Source organism: Neurospora tetraspora, assembly GCF_033439725.1.
Source record: "Neurospora tetraspora strain CBS 560.94 chromosome Unknown B0H65scaffold_4, whole genome shotgun sequence".
NCBI classification, from domain to species: domain Eukaryota; kingdom Fungi; phylum Ascomycota; class Sordariomycetes; order Sordariales; family Sordariaceae; genus Neurospora; species Neurospora tetraspora.
Window position 1 is genome coordinate 893601 of NW_026944386.1, and position 19367 is coordinate 912967.

At 53.0% G+C, this 19367-nt stretch overlaps 8 protein-coding genes across 8 annotated transcripts; 5 read left to right on the top strand and 3 right to left on the bottom strand.

Annotated features, from left to right (window-relative positions):
- The first annotated feature begins 2000 nt into the window (after nucleotides 1-2000).
- Nucleotides 2001-3379, top strand: B0H65DRAFT_184809 (uncharacterized protein). Its single transcript, XM_062821557.1, has 2 exons — nucleotides 2001-2937; nucleotides 2997-3379. The coding sequence occupies exons 1-2, from the start codon at nucleotides 2080-2082 to the stop codon at nucleotides 3072-3074; spliced, it is 936 nt and encodes a 311-aa protein (XP_062681374.1). The 5' UTR covers nucleotides 2001-2079; the 3' UTR covers nucleotides 3075-3379.
- On the top strand, nucleotides 3078-3984 carry B0H65DRAFT_184815 (uncharacterized protein). The gene has a single exon (XM_062821558.1). It carries the CDS (start codon nucleotides 3169-3171, stop codon nucleotides 3766-3768), a length of 600 nt encoding a protein of 199 aa, XP_062681375.1. The 5' UTR covers nucleotides 3078-3168; the 3' UTR covers nucleotides 3769-3984.
- B0H65DRAFT_588507 (uncharacterized protein) lies at nucleotides 3854-5212 on the top strand (the record flags this gene model as incomplete). The annotated part of the gene is made up of 3 exons (XM_062831008.1): nucleotides 3854-4314; nucleotides 4382-4590; nucleotides 4717-5212. The coding sequence occupies exons 1-3, from the start codon at nucleotides 4201-4203 to the stop codon at nucleotides 5210-5212; spliced, it is 819 nt and encodes a 272-aa protein (XP_062681376.1). The 5' UTR covers nucleotides 3854-4200.
- Nucleotides 5213-6021: 809 nt separating this feature from the next.
- B0H65DRAFT_464373 (Smg-4/UPF3 family-domain-containing protein) lies at nucleotides 6022-9127 on the bottom strand. The gene is made up of 2 exons (XM_062826754.1): nucleotides 8617-9127; nucleotides 6022-8565 (listed from the first exon to the last, which is right to left on the bottom strand). Exons 1-2 carry the CDS (start codon nucleotides 8856-8858, stop codon nucleotides 6285-6287), a joined length of 2523 nt encoding a protein of 840 aa, XP_062681377.1. The 5' UTR covers nucleotides 8859-9127; the 3' UTR covers nucleotides 6022-6284.
- An 84-nt stretch (nucleotides 9128-9211) lies between these two features.
- Nucleotides 9212-11472, top strand: B0H65DRAFT_464378 (putative cell shape control protein phosphatase ppe1). The gene is made up of 4 exons (XM_062826755.1): nucleotides 9212-9826; nucleotides 9936-10332; nucleotides 10395-10824; nucleotides 10891-11472. The coding sequence occupies exons 1-4, from the start codon at nucleotides 9679-9681 to the stop codon at nucleotides 11080-11082; spliced, it is 1167 nt and encodes a 388-aa protein (XP_062681378.1). The 5' UTR covers nucleotides 9212-9678; the 3' UTR covers nucleotides 11083-11472.
- A 1214-nt stretch (nucleotides 11473-12686) lies between these two features.
- Nucleotides 12687-16271, bottom strand: B0H65DRAFT_464380 (uncharacterized protein). The gene is made up of 2 exons (XM_062826756.1): nucleotides 15909-16271; nucleotides 12687-15843 (listed from the first exon to the last, which is right to left on the bottom strand). Exon 2 carries the CDS (start codon nucleotides 15834-15836, stop codon nucleotides 12768-12770), a length of 3069 nt encoding a protein of 1022 aa, XP_062681379.1. The 5' UTR covers nucleotides 15837-15843; nucleotides 15909-16271; the 3' UTR covers nucleotides 12687-12767.
- Nucleotides 16272-16382: 111 nt separating this feature from the next.
- On the top strand, nucleotides 16383-17553 carry B0H65DRAFT_464385 (actin-related protein 2/3 complex subunit 5). Its single transcript, XM_062826757.1, has 2 exons — nucleotides 16383-17100; nucleotides 17197-17553. The coding sequence occupies exons 1-2, from the start codon at nucleotides 16718-16720 to the stop codon at nucleotides 17435-17437; spliced, it is 624 nt and encodes a 207-aa protein (XP_062681380.1). The 5' UTR covers nucleotides 16383-16717; the 3' UTR covers nucleotides 17438-17553.
- A 683-nt stretch (nucleotides 17554-18236) lies between these two features.
- Nucleotides 18237-19360, bottom strand: B0H65DRAFT_426569 (S-adenosyl-L-methionine-dependent methyltransferase; the record flags this gene model as incomplete). Its single annotated transcript, XM_062824637.1, has 2 exons — nucleotides 18237-19073; nucleotides 19130-19360. 2 exons carry the CDS (start codon nucleotides 19358-19360, stop codon nucleotides 18237-18239), a joined length of 1068 nt encoding a protein of 355 aa, XP_062681381.1.
- Nucleotides 19361-19367: the final 7 nt, after the last annotated feature.

The window sequence follows — 19367 nt, forward strand, 5'->3', positions numbered from 1 at the left end:
TCTCCTTCTTTTTCCTTTCTCTTTCCCTTCCTTTCCCCTTGCCGAGCCCTCCATCGAAATTTCCCACGTGTGAGGAGTGGAAAGCCAACCGGGACTTTTTCTTGTTTTCCCAAAACCTTCTCCAGCACCACTGTCACTGTCACCACACCACACACCGAGTCCACACACTTGACACACACAAGCCTCATCACACCATGTGTCAAAGCCACAGTGGTCACTGTGTGTCAGTGTCATCGCGGCTTCACCACGGTGACCATGCTGATGGAGAAACGTCTCGGTGCCTGACCGACCGGCCGGTGACCCCACTTCCGGGATCCCCCCGTCGGGATCTTCACTTCTTTCCGGGTTGCAACTCCCACTTTATCCAACACCTCGTCGGCTCACGCCTTCGGGGTTTCCTCTCCGTTTCTTTTGTTCACTTCTTCATGCTTCCCTTGTTCATCTTCTTCTTCTGGATAAAAGCACGTTATACCCCTGCGGCCCAAAAATCATGTAGAACATCTTGTTTTCGCATTTCAATGTATACCCCATTCCCATACACATACCCCCGTTTGTCGATTGATTGTTTTGTTCTTCCCTTTGTCATGGATTGGATGTATTGATGTGGTACTGCTGTTATGGACTCATGTATGCCATGGATTTCATGTACTTGGATTGGGGCGGATGAAAAATGTGCTATGTTTTTGCAACGAATGGATGGGTATATAGATAGGTAGTCTAGAAAAGGTTCGGAAACGGCGGGTGGCGGCGGTATGGAGTCAATTTAAGGTTTTTAGGTTTTTGCGCATACTTTGTTCCCTTTTACTGCTTCTATTTTTGAACGGTGTTATCGACGATGTCCTTCGTTGTTTGTCTTGGCCACGGTCCGTACCGCAGGTCCGTATCGTACCTTATCGCGCATTCATCTAGTTAAGCTTGTTAAGTATTGATGCTTTTAGGTTGTTGGTAAAGCTTGTTCGTGATGCCTGTTGGTTCTTCCTTCTTTGTTGTTGGTGAAGCTTGTCGGTTGGCGTTGAAGGTTGTTGGTTGGTCATTCTTTGTCCTCAGTGATGCTTGTTTGTGGTGTTTGTTGGTGAAGTTTGTTGGTTCGTCCTTCCTTGTCCTCGGTAATAGTTGTTGTTGAACCTTGTTGGTCCCTCCTTCTTTGTGGTCGGTATACGTTGTTGGTAAACCTTGTTGGCGAAGTTTGTCGTTGTTGAAGCTTGTTGGGTCACTCTTCGTTCGATCTTTCTTTGTTCGCCTTTGCCACGGTCCGTGCCGCCCTTTCTTTCATCTCTTCTATAGACAAGGAGACGGGATGGCTTGATGACTTTTGTTAAGCCGGTTGGGATGTTTGTTGGATGGAAGCTGGGTGTATGCTTAAATGGACATCAGATGGATGAAGGTTAAATGGACGTCGGCTGGTTAAAGCTTGATTGGACGTCGTGAGTCCATCGCGAGATACGGATGAAAGGAGTGTATGACTTTTCTCAAGGTGGAATGGGCCACGAGTCGAGATAGAAAAATCCCGTGAAGGTTCACTTTTCATAATCATCAGAAAACAATTGCACACCTTCTTCCCCGCCTGGGGGCTTGGAGTTTAATGTAGTAACTCTGGAGGTCTGACATATTGAGGCGCATTCCCAACCCCTACAAGTAATATCCGTGAACTAGGAAAAGGGAAAGTACTAGCGTTGCATCGACCGTCAGCCTTAAGATAGGACAGAGATCTCTAGCTTCATTTTCCGGTTCATGCGAGTTGCTTACTACTCACGGTCAAGCTAGGAAGGTGCCGACTGGGTACCTACCAATGTCTCTGCCTGCCTGCCAAGACAAGTGCGCGGTGAGGCAAACCTGCCTTGTTCTGTTGGTTCACTCGCCCAGTGTTACTTCCGGTTTTCATGAGCAGGAGCAGGCCAGACCCAATTGTGCATTTGGTTGAACTGGCAGGAACGGCGACCATACGGCACTGCACTTGATTACGGTACCATTACGCGGGCGGGGGGTATCGGTCAATCGAAGCACACCATTTCTTCTTACCTTGGCTAGACCAGAACGACATTCGGTGCCAGGAGCATTCAGCCCCTGGTAGGGGTTGCCATGTCACGACCGACTACAACGCTCCTCCTGCTCGGTCTTCACCTCATCGGATCACCCATCCGAGTACTCGGCGCCAAACTCAGACTTGTCAATGCGATTTACAGCGGCCCGGACAATCATCTTTCACTCTTAGAATGGATCCCCGATCACGGCTATAACGAAGAGGTGGCCCCCAGGCCAGTGAAAATCAGCTTCGAGCACGAGGACTTCGACCCTGAGATACACGACTGTTTTCCTAATGAGTCAAGTGCTCAACAAGCTTTCGATAAGGTCTCCGAACATTGCGTCGAGCTGGCCACAGTGAACGGCAATGACTTTCGATCCAAACCGGTCGTGCCTTACGAAGACGGTGTCTACACCTTCCCGCTCACTCATAGAAACCAAACCGTCAGAGCCCCGGTGTTCTACATTGACGTCGATGTCCCCGTCTCAACAGCCCAGCCAACCACAACTCCAACGACATCACCGTCATCTGAGCAGTCACCCGAAGCAACTTCAGACTCAAAAAATGACATGAGCGACTCTGCAAAGGCCGGGATAGCAATCGGAGCCATCCTCCTCGGCCTTCTCATCTTCGGCATGTTCGCATGGGACTACATACGAACAAAACAAAAAAAACAAAGGGCAAGGGCCGCCGCCGATAAAGGAGATGATCACTCTGAACCATCTGAATTGAAACAACCAGAGGAAAAGCAGGTGGAATTGGGACAGCCAGAGCAAAGGGTCGAGCTAACCGGAGGAGTCCGGGAGGAAAGAGCCGAGCTGGCGGCTGAGACTGATGTTCACGAGTTGGACGTTACACCACAGCGGTGGAAGGAGGATGAAATTGACAGCAAGGACTGGATGAAAAATCAAATGGTGGGCGTTGATATGTCCGTGGGATGTCCTAGAGGAGGCAAGAGCTGAACAGAGTGTAGGAACATATGTATGGCGTTGAATATCCATCTCCCTCCGCCGGTCTTTCACCCCAAGACATGAAGATGCACTTTCCTTGAGCTTCCGCCGCCCAGAGGGTTACCGCTCAATCCTGCTTGTCGTGGTTTTGGTGGAAATTCGTTGGACAGGGGAGTGCTTCCTGCGAACGACGGCATGAGACTCAGGCGGTTACCACTTACTTCCGGTCAAGGTGTGCCTATGGTGCAGGTGGCAAACTGCAAGGGAAGTGCACACAACCACAGTCTTCCACTGCTTGGGTATTTAAACCCGGCCGGCCCTTGGGAGTCCAGTCTTTTTCCACCTCATCAATCATCCCATCATTGGATCAATTTCACTTCCCGCCAACTCACCTCAAGCATCGCCATCACAATCATACACTTCAATGCTGGCTTTCTTTGTTCCTCCACTCTCGTTCTTTTAATGAAGCCTTTTCCCGAACTCCAACTGCCTCAAGGACAGATCGACCTACCTCGCCCTTCACCAAAAACGTCTACACGACACTTGCTTTGGCCTCCCATCATCCAACTCACCCTTCTACCATCGGATGAAACGTCTACACTCAACAGCAAAACGGCCGGAAACATTGACATAAGGTCTTGTTCACTCATCATCCGTCTTTTCTTCGACCAGCGTGTACTCGAGCGGGACTACCACCAAGTTGCCTTCCATCACGATGCCCTGCATGACCATAACTTCGGGCGAACAACCGCGAGATCCCCTAGGACGGAGCTTAGTGTGTGTTCGAAGAAGTGAAAGGGCAGGGAACGAAGAAACACCGCAGCCAGAAAAAGACGAACAAGAAGGAGAAAAAGAAGAAGGAGGAGGAGGAGGAGAGACAAGAGGAAAATATGGTGCAAGATAACCAACCTCAACCGCAACCTCAACCGCAGCCTCAACCGCAACCTCAAGCGCAACATAACTCCAACCGCCTCGACATACCTGGCCGATTCCTTCCCATCATTCCCATCCATAACGCCCCAACGCTTACAAAGGCTATTAGTGCGTTTTTGGTTCGCTGGTGCGCTTTTCATATTCACTTGCCCATGCTTTAGAGCGTACCAGTTCTATACATTCTTGATGAGCCTGAGAGGCCGCCCACCACCGGATGGCGTAGACTCTTTCACCCCAAATCGTCAAGCCGTTTCTCATTACCCAGCCCTACCCGTCCCCAGTTTCTCGTAAAGAATGACCGTTGACGGCACAAGCCACGGCACAACCGCAACCCCAGCCGCTCCAACGGGGGAGGAGATTGACTGGCTGGTGAAGGCCGGGGATGCGATTTACGGGCCGTTCATTCATGTAGGTGCTGGCCATCATCCCCTGCTCCGCCGACAAGAAGACAAGTCCGACTAACACAATTCCCCAGCAGCCATCGGCCACCACAACCTGTGCTGCAATCTCCGAACAACCATGCCGCGTGAAGGTGCAAATCTTCTCGGACTTTGAGCAAGTCCCCACGGGCCTGAAGGGAAACACAATAGCTCCAAGGGCGTCACTGGGCCAGTTGCTTGGGGCATCGTCGAGAGGTCACAGGAGCTACGGCAGCGCTTCGGAGGCGAGCACTCGCGACTGCCCGTAGACCCGACTTACAACTCGAGCCAGTCTACTATGTATACCGTTTGGCTATTCTTTAATATCTGGTTGGGAAACGTGGTGAGAGTAAAGATGCGGCGCCTTTGACCTCCCCATCATTGTTTACAGTATCTTGGTCAATATCGCGGCGACTTCCGGCCCTATTATAACCACTATAACCGCCGCCAAGCACTTTGTCCAACAGCTAGTAACAGCCATATTACTCGCTTTGGCTATTGCCCTGGCTGTCAACCTCGTCGTCTTCCCCGTCAATAGCCGTCTAGTCGTCTTTATGGAATTTGCTGGCGCCATTGGCCTGCTGAGAAAGACGGCTTCCCTGCAAAAGGCTTACCTGGCCAGTCTCGAGTCGGAGGATATGTTCGCGCCTGCTACGAGAATGGAGAAGTTAAAGACGCTGGCACCATCCGCACGCCCGCCCCCAGGAGTTGGTGTTGTCCACCAGCACGACTTCGGCAGTACAAGGACCAATTTTGTCAAGTGCGAGCCTCCCCCAAGAAATGCCTACGGCCATGCCTACGACCCTGCCAACGCCGGCAGAAGCGCTGACCACCTACCTACTTGTGGCCGCCGACACGGACTCGGCGATTGGTACGGTCGTTATTAATCGGATTGGGCTTCTTTATGTGGAACGCATGCGCAATCTGGGACGGACGCCGTGAACAGCAATGTCCCAATAAACGAAACGAAGCAGACCCTTCAAAGCAACGTACGGGCGCTGAAATTGTGTTTGAAGAGCAGGAAATGGAGAGACGTGCATCAAGTGGATACTGTCGATGGCTGTCTGCCCCCTCTTGATAACGGGGTAGTATATCTGGAAAGAGCATCATCATCCGGGCCTCGTAATTCGTATGACATGAGGTCTGGGGAGTGGTTGGATACGGGAGCGAGCCTGTTGTCATTTGGCAACCTAAGTGGCCGAGCATCGTCCGGTGTCTGTCGTACCTGTGGATAAGGTACATTAGCATTAGGAGGAGCTCAGACCGTTTGAAACACCGATATCAGTTGAAGCGGCGAATTGCATGGTTGAAATGGCCATGTACCTTATGTATGTATGGCTAGTTGATCTCAGTTTCGCTCATGCCTGAATGGGAGTTCAAATACCCCTCCCTCACTGGATGAACCTAATAACACGGATCTGACAGCAATCTTTTGATTAATAGAGGGTACGGACTGAATGTATAGTGGTATACTGCGTGGGCGTTGGAAAGGTTCAATTCTCTTTTTTTTTGCCGGATAAGACGGAGTTAGCATAGCATAGCAAAGAATGGCCGGGACTCAGGTTTTCATCCGAACCAGACTTGATGTTTTGTGATGGAGTGGAATTAACGTGCCTTAGTTTGTAAGAGCATGGAATGAGTATATATACTTTACCTTCATCTGTAAACGAAGGAGATGAAGCCATCGGCATTCTTTGCCCGCAGTTCAGCACTTTGTTGAACCTCATCCTCATAACTGTGCGGCAGTTACCGTACGCTCAACCACCCTTCAAGCCCAGTGCATGCGATTAATCCCTAGACACCTTCGCCACAGTAGGGACAGCCAGTCAAGCACGGAAGAATGTTGATCATACGCTGTCATTAAACTTCGCTTATCTCTCAACTAGTCATGCTCTTTCCCATTCCTCATCATTTTTCCCTTCAAGACTGTGCTCCTGAGCGTCTTCCGCGTCCCTAAGCTCACGCAGCCGGAGCCGCCTGACCGGAACCACCGCCCTCGCTCCTCTTCGCACCACCACCACCGCCGCCATCTTTCTCCTTCTCCTTATCCTTATCACCACCACCACCCCGTCCTCTACCGCCGCGTCTCCTGCCACGGCGATTCTCACCCTTCTTCTCCCCTTCGCCCTTCTCACCCTTGTCGTTTTCTTTGTCTTTCTCGCCCTTGTCCTGGGCTGAGGTCGGTCGGGCAGATGCAGAACTAGCGTTACCTCTCGGGGCCTTGGGTGCGCTAACAGGACGATCGGAACCACTTCCCCCCTGAGGAGCGGTTTCCTTTGCACCGGTGGCATCGCCCTTTGCGTGACCTCCCCTCGAGTCACCCTTCTCGGCCTTGTCGCCCTTCTCCTTATCCTTATCACCGCCGCCGCCATCGCGTCCTCTGCCTCTGCCTCTTCCCCTTCTTCTTTCATCATCGCGCTTTTCTCTCTCCCTCTCCTTCTCTGGTGCTTTCTCTTTCTCCTTCTCATTTTCCTTCTCTGGCGCCGCTTTTTCCTTCTCAACTGGTGCACTTGGCGTCGCACTTTCAGTGGCAGTAGTCTCCCTGTCCTTGTCCTTACCGCCACCTTCCTTCTTATCGGTATCCGATTTCCTCTCTAGAATCGTGACACTGGCCCGCGCAATCGTCACGGGACTCGCGGCTATGGCCTTCTTCAGCGCTTCGGGGTCCGTAAAGTCGACGTAGGCCAGACCCTTCTTCCGCATGTCGATCGAGTTGATGGCGCCAAAGGCTTGCATGGCCTCGCGTAATGCCGACTCGGTAACGCCCTGTGTTTGGTGGGCGTGCTTGATGAAGGCTTGGGTGGGACCTGTCGGGGCAGGAGTAGATGGGGTGGTGGCTGCGTTGTTACTGGCTTGGGTGTTCTCTTTGGTTTCGCCTCCGCGGCCACGGCCCCTTTGCCTGCCTTCGGCGGAGGGCTGCTTGGGCGTGGTGGGTTTTTGCGACGCTGATGAGGCCGGCGGTTGGGCAACTACAGGCGTCGAAGGTGCCGAGGGTGCCGATGGCGGAGGGGCCTGTGTGGAGTCCCTCTTCTTGAGGATCATCGTCGGCTTTACCGGTGGTTGTGGTGCCGCGACTTCGGCAGGTTTGGTCTCTTTGCCGCCATCTGCTCCCTTTGACTTTGGTCCCTCTTCTATTGTTCCACCTCGTCCTCTCCTGCCGCGTGTTCTTCCAGAGGCTGACTCTCGTCCTCTAGCAGACGTCGAAGGCGACGCAGCAGCCGAAGAATCGGCGGCATTGGCTGGTGTCGAGGAACGTTCGGAGCTCGACGGCACAGGAGCTGCCTCCTTTTCCTTTTTCTCCCTGGATGCAGTTTCTTTAGCAGCACTGGCATTGGCACTAGCAGTAGCAGCAGCGCTGGCCTTTGCATCAGCCTCAGCCTTTGCTGCCTCCTGACGTGCCTTTCTGTGGGCGTTACCTGGGCTGAGGCCCAAGTCACGTTGTAAGATGCGTGCTGCTGCGGCGATGCCTGCCCGTCGGCTCTTGGGAAGCTCTGATGGTGCGTCGCCTGAAGGAACCGACTGTGTGGTGGACTGTGACGAACTCTGGGCGGCCTTGGTCTGGGTGTCAGCTTTGGAGCTGGACCGGGCGTTGTCCTGCATCTGGCTGGCAACCGTATTGGCAGCCTTGGCGGCTTCCGCTGCGGCATTTGATGCTGATGCGCCCCTTTTTGTCAAAATCTTGACATTGTCCCTCGGTTTCTCCGAGACCTTATCTGTCTTCTCCCCCTTGGCTTCTCTAGCCCGCTTCTTCAACTCCTCGAGAGTAATAGTCGCGGTGGCAGTCTTTGTCTTCCCTCCCTGCGATTCCTGTCGGGCATGTTGCTTGGCGCTCCTGGCAAGTGCAGCCTCCTTGGCTCTCTGTGCTTTCTTCTCCTTGAGATATTCGACAAGTGGCGTGGTGGTTATCTTTTCCGGCTTGGTCGATGTTTCGTCGGCATTTGGTTCACCAGCAGCATCTGTGTTCTTGTGGGCATCGGGATTGGCAAGGCTCTCCAGGAAGGCCATGAATTCAGGCTCTTGGTCGATGGTGCCTTGGCGGTTATCCAACCGTTTCTTGTCGCTCGGAATCTTCTTGTGAATCGACAGCTCGACCGTAGGAGGCAGGATCAAAACCGGGTCGTTGTATGATTCCTTGGCGTCCTCCCACACGACATTCTGCACGGCTTGTGAGAGCACTAGAAGATCATCTTTCCTGATAACGTGAAGATAGGCGCGGGAGGGTCGAGATGGCCGTGAGGGACTGCCGTTCACCATTAGTAAGCATTAGTGTACGAAGTGGTGATTTCCTTACTGTTGGGAGCTTTTGCCGGGCCAGTATGAAAACCAGTCGACCTTGCCATGGCCCATCTTCCATTCGTCGCCGAGGATTTTGAAGAACTCTTCCTCGGTTAGTAGGGGAGGAAGTCTGCGGACAACGACCTTTTCACCCTCGGGCTGAGGCTTGGTCTTGGGTGCGTGCTGGGTGTCATTGGTGGTTTGGCCGGCAGCGGTGCCATTAGGCTTGCGCAGAAGCAGCTGAGGCGCCGCCATCATGGTTGAATTTTGGGAGCGTGTTGGCTGGCAATGGTCGGGGCAGATGTGGGTGCTGGTCAAAGTTTCGATCGGGGATTTCACAGCCTCATGTTTCGGTAACAGTGTTGGCGGAATGATGGTTCGTGTATCGATCGATGGCTGATGGGGGATTTATATGGAGAGACAGTTGAGGCGAGCTCTCAGTTGGATGTTGGTGAGAGGGCACGGCTGGTGCCGCGAGTGAAGTGGAAGAGTGGAGCTTGGTCTTTAAGGTACCGCTCAGCCTTATCGGATTCTGATAAGAAATCCATATTCCAGGTGCCCCGCAACACAATTCCGGGGATCCAGAACTTTAAGGGAGAGCACAGACCCCACAGCGGCCGAAGGGGGAGCTCTCGGCGCCAATGTGCGTGCGTAATGTGACCTGCAGCGCAATCCATTCAGGGCACTCGCCCAGTGTCCGCGAACTGCAGTTGGCCAGGTCCCAGTTTCCAGTGGGAGCCCGGTCACGGTCGAGGTCGAGGTCGATTTCAGCCCCATCAACGTCAACCATCCAGATCCCGCGCTCGGCATCGTCGTCATCCTTTCATCCCAACAACCAACAACAACCCAACACATTCGACATCTTTCAGCCCTGGCCCTTGCGCTTGACAGCAGGACCCCCCGATCACGACAACTTGCGAACCGCGGTTCATCTAGCGACCTCGACGATTGCGCACGAGTTCTATCGCAACCTTACACAAGCATCCCTTCGATTAATACTCGCCCGCTGCCCACCATCCTCCGTTCTTGCGGCCCGTATACCAGCAAGCTCGAGTCCGATTAGATACCACCATTCACCATGTCTACCATTCCAAAGCCGGGTCCGGCTAACCTTCGCCCCGGAGCCGGTCTAGATGAGTGGTTGGAGGAGGCGAAACAATGTCATTACCTTCCTGAGCCTGTCATGAAGCAGCTCTGCGAGATTGTCAAGGAAGTTCTAATGGAAGGTACTTGAGAACCAACTACTAGTCAGGAACACGCGCGCGCACATCCCGTGTTCCAAGCCGCGCACGACAAGGGAACTTGTCCAGCTGACTTGTGTCCCCACGTCATCAGAATCGAACATCCAGCCTGTTGTTACGCCAGTTACTATCTGCGGTGATATTCACGGCCAGTTCTACGATCTCCTCGAACTCTTCCGCGTCGCTGGTGGCATGCCTGGCGAGACAAACGTCCAGGCGCCCAAGACAGCAACAACCGTCATCACATCCGAGGACATCGAGCCCCCGACGGAAATCACAGATCCAAACCTTAAGAAGAAGATAAAGAGCAGTACAGACAGCGAGGGTGGGACTGGAAGCGATGAGGAATCCGCCAGTGAAGATACCCCCCAGTCCAGTGCCAACACGGGCTCTCAATCGGCCGACACTCGCTTCGTCTTCCTCGGGGACTTTGTGGATAGAGGGTACTTCAGTTTAGAGACCTTTACCCTTCTCATGTGTCTAAAGGCAAAGTACGGAGATCCCCAATCCCTGTTTGGCTCGATTCACGCTGCTAACGCTTTCGCCCCAACAGATACCCAGATCGCATTGTTCTAGTGCGCGGCAATCACGAGTCCCGACAAATCACCCAGGTTTACGGTTTTTACGAGGAGTGCCAGCAAAAGTACGGCAACGCGTCTGTTTGGAAGGCATGCTGCCAAGTGTTCGACTTCCTTGTCCTTGCCGCTATTGTCGACGGTACCGTTCTTTGCGTCCACGGCGGTCTCAGTCCCGAGATCCGCACGATTGACCAGATCCGCGTCGTTGCGCGTGCCCAGGAGATCCCGCACGAGGGTGCTTTCTGCGATCTTGTGTGGAGTGACCCGGAAGACGTCGACACATGGGCTGTCAGTCCACGTGGCGCTGGTTGGTTGTTCGGAGATAAGGTCGCGACAGAGTTTAACCACGTCAACGGTCTGACGACGATTGCAAGAGCGCATCAGCTGGTGAATGAGGGTTACAAGGTTTGTCGTTTTTCATACTTGCTACTTATGAGGGGAGTTGCTAGCTGACCTGGGTTTACCTCGTAGTTTCACTTCGCCGAAAAGTCGGTCGTAACAGTATGGTCGGCACCCAACTACTGTTACCGCTGTGGTAACGTAGCCTCCATCATGACGGTGGACCGCGACCAGAACACAAAGTTCAGCATCTTCTCGGCCGTGCCAGACGATCAACGGCATATCCCCGCAGGACGTAGGGGTCTGGGTGATTACTTCCTGTGAAGCTGCGTTGAGGGCTCGCGAAATCAGAAGAGGAGGGTGTTATGAGTATTTTGTCGAGAAAGCATGTTGTCGCGTTATGGGAGGGACACGTTTGGTCAGGAATTGGTGGCAACAACTCCAAGAATCCTAATTTATGTATGACATTGTCTCTGGGAATACTTGGCGTTTACGAGGCGTTTTACTACCCAGTTTTGTGTTGTCAAGTGCCACAATCAAGCTTTGAGACTGCCAGCAACCATCTAGCGGTTAGTTGACCCATCAGCGTTGTTGTTCAATCGCGGAGTGAATAATTACTGTCCATTAGAATGGTATAATGGTATAAATGCGAAAGCAAAGCCGCGGATCACAAAATAACAACCAAAGGGGAACGAAGATAAACATGAAAAAAAGGGGTAAACTGGAGCCATTCCGACCCTCAAAACAATGTCGTGGTCTGTGCGTGATTGCTTCGATCTCGGGCTCTTCCTGAACACAGGTCTTCCTCCCAACAACAGTTTGGACTCTTGTCATCACCAACAACCAACATCAAACAGTCGAGCGATGCGGCTGAACACTGTGACGGCAGCAGTGAAACAACATTGAGGCTCTAGCGTTTCGTACCGTTGGCGAACTTTATTCAGACAACAGATGGTAGAGATGAATCGGCTCAAGTTGAGAAACAGCCCGAATGAATTTGACCTGCAATCCGCAATTACCCTGACAATTAAATGGAAGAAAATGAACTTAGTAGCGGAACAAAAAATGAAAAAAGGATTGGTATGCAAAAAAAAAAAAAAAAAACATACAACACCAGGGATTCGCTGGTCGTCACCGACCCAACTACTAGTCTGGCCCTCACTGGCTTATCTATGGGAGAGCGGACGGGATCCCGAGTTTTCCAGTGGGTATGGTCGTATGTACTTGTATTGCCCATTTTCTGGGCTTTTAAGAAACAGACAAGGATCAATATTATAGTGTTAACGAGACGCCCTGTGCGCACGCCCTTCCTCAACATGTATACCTCCTCGAGACACTCAACAACAAGACCCCAAAACTTTGCAGTATTCCGGTTTACTTACGTTCATTTGAATTTCCTTACAACTCTAGGCGACTCTAAAGTTACTCCAACTCCTTTGATCCAAGGTACAAAGAGCGGCAAACCGCTGGTTAAATGCTCGGTACTTCTCATCCCACGAGCTGGGTTTTTGAGGGGAGTAATGACAACCGTTCATAGCTTGTTGTTGAAACCTGAAACAAAACGTATATTGAGTAGAAATAGATGCGTTCAGTTGATGTAGATCCCTAAAAAAAGACGATGGGGACGGGAAATCGATATCAAAAGGAGGTTCTTACTCCACCTGTTCGGTTTCTGGCCGCGAGATAAACCCGGGTTACCGAGCGAGAGCTCCGTCCGCGTACTCGTGAGGGCTAGAAGCGCCTGGCCTCTTCCCCTTCACGTAGCATTGGGTCTGAGACGTTTTTTTAGCCATGACAAGTAATATCATAGGAAACGGACCGGCACGGAGTAGTAGTTGCGTGGTTCACATCGTCAGAGCGAATGTGAGAAGTTAGAATTTGTGATCTCCACCCCAAGGTGGGAAGATTGAAAGAAGAAGAATTTGAATATCATACGCTGTAACAAAACACTAGGATATACTGTTGTGCATGCTAGTGACAAAACAAAAAGAAAAAAAAAATTTATCTACTCAATTCCTAACCCACACAGTGCCGTCATCCATAGCTACGCCCTTGATAACCACGCATTGATCCATATGAACGTCCTTCTTCTCGACAGTACTAACACAGGCATCGGCGGTAGCTTCATCACCCGTCGGCGGCGATGATCCCCCGGCGCCAATCCTGAGCTTATCCCAATGGATAAAGTCCGACAACGACTTGAGAGGGTTTGTGAGATGCCTAGCGGCGACCTCAAGAACTTGCTCGTCTTTTTTGGTCATGGCCTCCACAATCAGGAGAGAGCGTCCGTCTGCCCCTTTATATCTCCACTTGCTGCTATCATACTGGCCATTATCATTGCAAAGACCACGCAAAGTCTCGTTGCGAAGCTCGAACAACTCCCGCTCGATTTTGCCGAAGATTTCGATCATGTAGCACGTGAGCCAGGCTAAGTTGAGGCCGCATAGCGGATGGTCGCCATCGACATCGGCCATGATATCGACCTTCATGAAGTCGAGCCACTCGCTGTTGCTGAAACCTTGCGGCGTTGTGTAGACCACCTTGTCAGCTGAAAACTCTGCTTGTTGCTTTTCCACCGAGTTGAGTTCCTCCAGCGCTTCCGCAATGGCTAGCAACTTTTCTTCGGCGAGGCCTTCAGCGAGGCCTTCGGAGATGAATGCGGCCTTGGCCCGCTTAACGAGGACTGTTTCCTTCAAACGTCTTTTACCGGTGTCGGGATCAAAGATTTGCTCGGTTTGAGCGATACGAAGCTTCGCAAGAAGTGAAGACAGAGGCACCTCAGCATCAGAGATCTTGTCAACGTTCCATTTTGCCTCGCGTAAAAGGACCAAGAAAGACTCGTATGGAATCGTAACACAACAGGGTACGCCAAAACCACTCGGGAATCTGATCTTTCCTTTATTGTTCAGCACTTTCTTCTCGAGGGGGATTAAGAACTCAGGTAGGGCGACACCATAGTCTGCAACAGGGATCTTTCCATTCTGGAAGAAGCCACTTTGGAAGAGCCGCTGCAGGCTTTCGAACAAATCAATAGGCTTGTCGAGATAGCCTTCTCGGAGCAGCATATTGTATAAATGCATTAGCACCACAGGTTCACGATGGTGCCCCCAGACATACAGGATTAAGAGAAACTCCAAGTCCAGAGCTTCTACAAGACCGACGCCGCAAAGAAAAGGCGAATAGTGCCACAACCCGTTTGAATTTGTCGTGCAAAATCGGGATTCATCCCCCAGGTCCGGGGACTTTCCGAGAAACTGAGTACCTATACCGTGGGCGGCCTCGAGTAACTCCTGGATGTGCACATCGTTATCCGTCTTCCTCTTGTTCACAACGGCCTCGAACGTTAGTGTCGCTTTCAGCCGCGAGAATCCGTAAAAGAAGCCTGGCCGTGGGTCAAAGGTGTCTACACCGCGCATAGGCCGGAATATGTCGGCGGGCGGAGGTTCAATCAAAACGTGCCCCTTGAGTAGATGGCCAGGGTCACCGATGCCGTGGAGAAAGGTGTCTACATCGCGCATAGGCCGGAATCTGTCGGCGGGCGGAGGTCCAATCAAAACGTGCCCCTTGAGTAGATCATATGTCCAGCCCTTTGTCACGGCAAGCGAATCGACGATACACTGCAGTTGGAAGACATGGAGGGGTAGGACCTGCTCGCGAATGTCAATGCCGGGCTTCTCGGTAGCGAGACGATAAATAAGCGCGGCAAACTCCGTGATCCCCAACAGTTTTTGGGTTTGTGCTTGTCGACGCTTTATGACGTCCGGAACCTTTTTTTTAATGGCCGCGTCCATCTCTTCCAGTCTGTGAGAGAAGACTCTGAGTAGGTCATATAGCCAGTTGATGGTATAGGAACGACGCCATTTGAGACGCTCTTCCATGGTGGCGCGTTGGAGGTCGAAGTCGGGGTTCCAGTTGTTGATTTCCTTCATCATCCGTTTTGTCGGTTTACCATTTCGGTTCTTCTGGTAGTCAGTGACGAAATCAAGAAGGTCGTGGTAGGCATGCACTAGAAACATCTCCTTGACATCCGCGAGGTGCTCGTCTCGACTATTGGCTCCTGTGCCCTCTGGCTCAGCGTTGAACCCAAAGACGGAGGACATGGTGTTTATGACGCTCTGATAAGAGTCTTTGTCAGGGAAATCTGCCAACATGGTGTCTGTAGAACGTTGGATCATGATACGGGCGGTGTTGGAAAGGGCACCCGCTACTGCACTGTTGAGCCCTTCGTAGGCAACCTCGTACCACACGTCCTGAAGATATGCTCTGAGATCAAAACATTCTTTGAACAGGTCGTAGACAGCCATGATACAACCTATAGTGGTACCATCCTGATCCAGAGTGAGATCGAAACTGTCCAGCGGCTCCTTGCCGAACACGTCGTCGAGAGATCCCTTCTTGGTATCCTCAACCTTGGACTTGGATGTCTCGCGGTCTTTCTTACGCCTCCCCTTCTTGCCTTTTCCGGGTTTAGCTTGTTTCCGCTGGTGTCCAACCCGGGGACCGACTTGCTGAGGCGTCTCTTGCTCCGAGTCTTGGTCGGCCTCGGGAGCTTCAGGGAGATCGAGTGCGCCAAACTCCTTGATTACCATGCAGTCGAGTTTTTCTTTGGTTAAGGGAAGACAGGAAGACAGGCGGTCTGACAAGGTATAATTATGGAGGGCCCAATTCCAACCGCCGAGAGCGTTGAGGCATTCTCTCAGGTCTTCGACGAAGCTCTTGAGGAAAGCACTGCCATTCTCGACGTCAGGGTGTGGTTTCTTGGTTGCGATACGTTGAAAAGTGGCATGGGAAGTCGCTATCGCGTCGATGACGGATTGAAACAAGCCCAGGACGGGGGTCGGAACATCACCCGGATCAACGTGCTTGCCGATGAGCTTGGAGAGGGAAACGAGGCTTGAAAGAGAGATCTCCGGGTTGTCGAGAGGCACTTGAGGGGCGTCTGGGTATGACGATGGCAGAGACCAGATGAGAGCGTTGGATGTTTGCAAGACCCAGTAGACGAGGGGGCTGATATCACGCTTGTAGGCGAAGTATGAGTTGGGCTTGGTCGTCATAGTCATGGTCGTGGTCATGGTCATGGTAATGCTGTCATGTAAGCTTGTGAAGAGGCACGGAGAAGATGGTGCTCGAGCAAGGGTTAAAATACTTACGAGTTGCTGTTCTCGGCGGATAATGACTGCCATCACAATCCCTCCCATTCCTAGAGCCAACCACGTTCCTATTTTTGAGCAGGAACATTTGCAGAAATTGTTGAAAGGGAGTGTCCATGGAAAGAATCACCAATGCCGCTAGGGAAGCTCCCAGGGAAGCAGGCCAGAAAGTGGATGGCACCCGCCATCTTGAAGTCACCCCTCATGGAAGGCGCACCGCTGAGGTTGGGTGTAAGGAAGTAAACACCAGTCCAGACAGTGAACGTGAAAGTTTGATAAGGCAAGCACGGGTAAGAACGCCGGGACCGGGCCGGAGTGGGGTCCAGTGACGGAGCCGGGCCGGGACCTGGAGCTTGTGACGGGATGGAAGCTTGGAAGCTCGGCTCCAGGCTCCAGCTGCCCGCAACAAACCATGCCGTGGGTATCCGCGGCCCCACCCGGTGCCCAGCTGTGCCCACCAGTGAGAGGGGCCGCCTCCAAGGCTCCAATGCCACCCCCGTTCAGCGCATTGAAGCAACGGCCCCCAGCGCTGTTCCTGCCTAGCTGCAGTTCAAGCCTCCACTGTCCAAGACAGTCCAAGCATCATCACCAACACCGCCAAACAAATCTAGCCTCCAGCGCCAACCCCCCAGATCCCCAAGACCGAGAACACAGCAATCGGGTAATTCACGAACTTCGCCCTTGACTCGAGCCGGACATTCTTCAATCGCAACCATCAACCCCTCCTAATTAACAGAACGCGGGCCACTCACACCGCCGTCACCACCTCAACCAACCAACCAACCAACCAACCAACCACCAAAGCCACAATGTCCATCATCCAGCAACACACGCAAGCAACGCTCAGCGACGCCTGGCGCACCATCAACATCGACGCTCTCACCGAAGACTCACCCGTCAACTTTGACGTCTCCACGCTCCACCCGCCCCTTCCGGAAATCAGCGAGGCCGACGCGCGCGCCATCAACGGGCAGGTGCGGCAGCTGCTCAGGGGCGGCGACGCCGAGGGCGCCTTGCGCGGGTGTCTGGAGATGCCGGTGTACAACGGGTCCGAAGCGGCCAAGGAGACGCACCTGCACACGGTCATCGAGGTGCTGCAGAGCATCAAGGCGAGCGAGATGACGCCCATGTTGCAGCGGATTTATGGACAGCAGGGGGGGAGCGAGTGTTTGGATGTTTTGATGAAGTATTTGTATGTTTTTTTGCGAGTTCTCTTTTTGTCCTTCTCCGGTGGATTTGCGGTGACAGATCAGATAGCTAACGGATGGGTTACTGCTGCGAAATATAGGTACAAAGGCATGGGCGCCACTTCCTCCTCCTCCGCCGCCGACGGCTCCGGCAGGGCGACGCCCGCTCGCGCCATGACGCCCCAGGCTACCGGGTTCAGCCAAGTTGGCCAGCGCCCTATGGCCGCGAACGAGTCGACTGGTTCGGCTATGAGCGTTCTGTTGAGCTGGCATGAGAAGGTTGTCGAGGTTGCTGGGTTGGGTTGCATAGGCCGCGTCATGACTGACTTCAGGAGGGTATAAAGAGGTTATAGAGGGGGGAAGGGAAAGCTGGTTGTTGGTTTGAAGCGATGCGTTATGCGATTCGAGGCGATATATACACCATTACACAGCAATAATACATGCGCATTACACATCATAGGGGGCTCTAGGTTGATATCCATGGTTGATGAGCTGGAGGGTTTGGGTAGGCATGTTTGGGCTTCTCTCGTCCCCAGGCCCGATTGTCATGTTTACTTGCCCCTGAAGGTGTAAACAATACCCACTTTCGTTGGAACTGGCTAACATCGTCGTGCCGCCAACAAGGGCTTGTGCCACCTTCAGGATGTTGTTGGCTCCAAGATGTAAGGGAGCGGTTGAGCCAGGGTTCCAGGACCAACAACCTTCGAAGAGGCAAGCCACAACAAACAACACCTTATTTCAACTACACCAGCAGGTTGACTTGACTCCCTGGGTACCTTGATTCAACGACATGAATATCTGCTTCCAACAACGCCGCACCTTATTTGGACTACACCAACAGCGTGAGCCAACTCCCTGGATACCTTATTTCAACTACACCAACAGCCTCAGTCACCTCCCTGGATACCTTATTCCAACGACATGAATACTTTGTTCCAACGACGCCGTACCTGATTTGGACCACAAAGAAACTTAGTTCCAACAACATAAAAAACTTAGCCCAACGACACGGAAACCTTAATTTGACGACATGTAAACCTTATCTCAACCACTCAAAAACCTTGATTCAACGTATTTCCATTTCCTATTCGAGTTCCGTTTCCCTCTGTATACTGTCGATATCTTCTTCCCTTCTCCCCCTTCACTGACCCTCCAACAAATCCTTCAAACTCGCCTGCCCACTGCCCCTCCTCAACGGCTTCGCCTGATCCGGACTCTCCTTCCACCCAATCATGTGAATGATCCTAAACGTGGCCGGAATGCTCCCATCCTCGTTCCCATGCAGCGCCCTATAAATCGCATCACCCGCCAGCAACACATCCCGTCCAATGGGTCCCATCTCCCTCCCCAGCACCGCGTTGCCCTCCCCCATCGCCTGCAGGTCCTGCATCAGCGCAAACATGTCCGGGTAGTCCACCACAATATCCTCCACGTCCACCGTCAACATCTTGAACCCCGTGCGCTGCAGCAGGCCGCCGACGTCACGCACGTCGGCCAATGGCGAGACGTGAGGCGAGATGCCGCCCTTGCGCTCCTGCTCGGCTAGCTGCAGCGAGGTGCGCAGCTCGTACAAAGTGTCGCCGCCGAGCATGGCGCCGATGAACGGGCAGTCGGGCTTGAGCACGCTGTTGATCTGCGAGAGGACACCGGGCAGGTCGTTGATCCAGTGCATGGACATGCTGCTGAGCACCATGTCGAAGGTTTCGGGCTCGAAGGGCAGGAGCTCGTCGTGCTCGAGGACGTGGCGACTGAGCTTGAAGTCGGGGACATGGGCGGTGGAGAGAGAGGGGTGGTCGTGGTCGCGGTGGAGGAGGGAGTGCGAGGATTCGGCGGCGACGAGCTCGGTGATCTTGGTTGCTAGGGGGTCGGTGACGGGGGGCTCGGATTCGGGGTCTGGGTTCGGGCGCAGGAGGGCGCGGGCGATGTTGCAGGAGTTGGCGCCGAGGTCGAGGACGCGGGGGAATTGGCGTTTGACGTCCTGGAGGGGGATGGTGTTAGTGGTGAGCAACAAGGTAGAGGAGGTAAAAGGTTTACCAAAAGACGCTCGCACACGCGCATGGCGACCTCATCCTTGAGGTAGTCGGCTTGTCGACCCTCTTCGACGTTGGCGGCTGCCCTCTCCTTCTGCAACCATTTTGCGCGACGGTTGAAGACTTCAAAGTTGAGACTGCCGGACTGAAACGCGTATGATCGACGGGCCGTCCCGCCCGTGAGGAGCGGTTTCCATTGCTGCGGCCGGCAGACTGGAGCCAAATTCAACCGCATCCTCGAA

Coding starts and splice junctions, on each gene's coding strand:
- B0H65DRAFT_184809 (XM_062821557.1), top strand. CDS start 2,080: ATGTCACGACCGACTACAACGCTCCTCCTGCTCGGTCTTCACCTCATC. Junction 2,938..2,996: donor ACTGGATGAAAAATCAAATG/GTGGGCGTTGAT, acceptor AACAGAGTGTAG/GAACATATGTATGGCGTTGA.
- B0H65DRAFT_184815 (XM_062821558.1), top strand. CDS start 3,169: ATGAGACTCAGGCGGTTACCACTTACTTCCGGTCAAGGTGTGCCTATG.
- B0H65DRAFT_464373 (XM_062826754.1), bottom strand. CDS start 8,858: ATGATGGCGGCGCCTCAGCTGCTTCTGCGCAAGCCTAATGGCACCGCT. Junction 8,566..8,616: donor CCCGGCAAAAGCTCCCAACA/GTAAGGAAATCA, acceptor GGTGAACGGCAG/TCCCTCACGGCCATCTCGAC.
- B0H65DRAFT_464378 (XM_062826755.1), top strand. CDS start 9,679: ATGTCTACCATTCCAAAGCCGGGTCCGGCTAACCTTCGCCCCGGAGCC. Junction 9,827..9,935: donor CAAGGAAGTTCTAATGGAAG/GTACTTGAGAAC, acceptor CCACGTCATCAG/AATCGAACATCCAGCCTGTT. Junction 10,825..10,890: donor TGGTGAATGAGGGTTACAAG/GTTTGTCGTTTT, acceptor TTTACCTCGTAG/TTTCACTTCGCCGAAAAGTC.
- B0H65DRAFT_464380 (XM_062826756.1), bottom strand. CDS start 15,836: ATGACCATGACCACGACCATGACTATGACGACCAAGCCCAACTCATAC.
- B0H65DRAFT_464385 (XM_062826757.1), top strand. CDS start 16,718: ATGTCCATCATCCAGCAACACACGCAAGCAACGCTCAGCGACGCCTGG. Junction 17,101..17,196: donor GATGTTTTGATGAAGTATTT/GTATGTTTTTTT, acceptor TGCGAAATATAG/GTACAAAGGCATGGGCGCCA.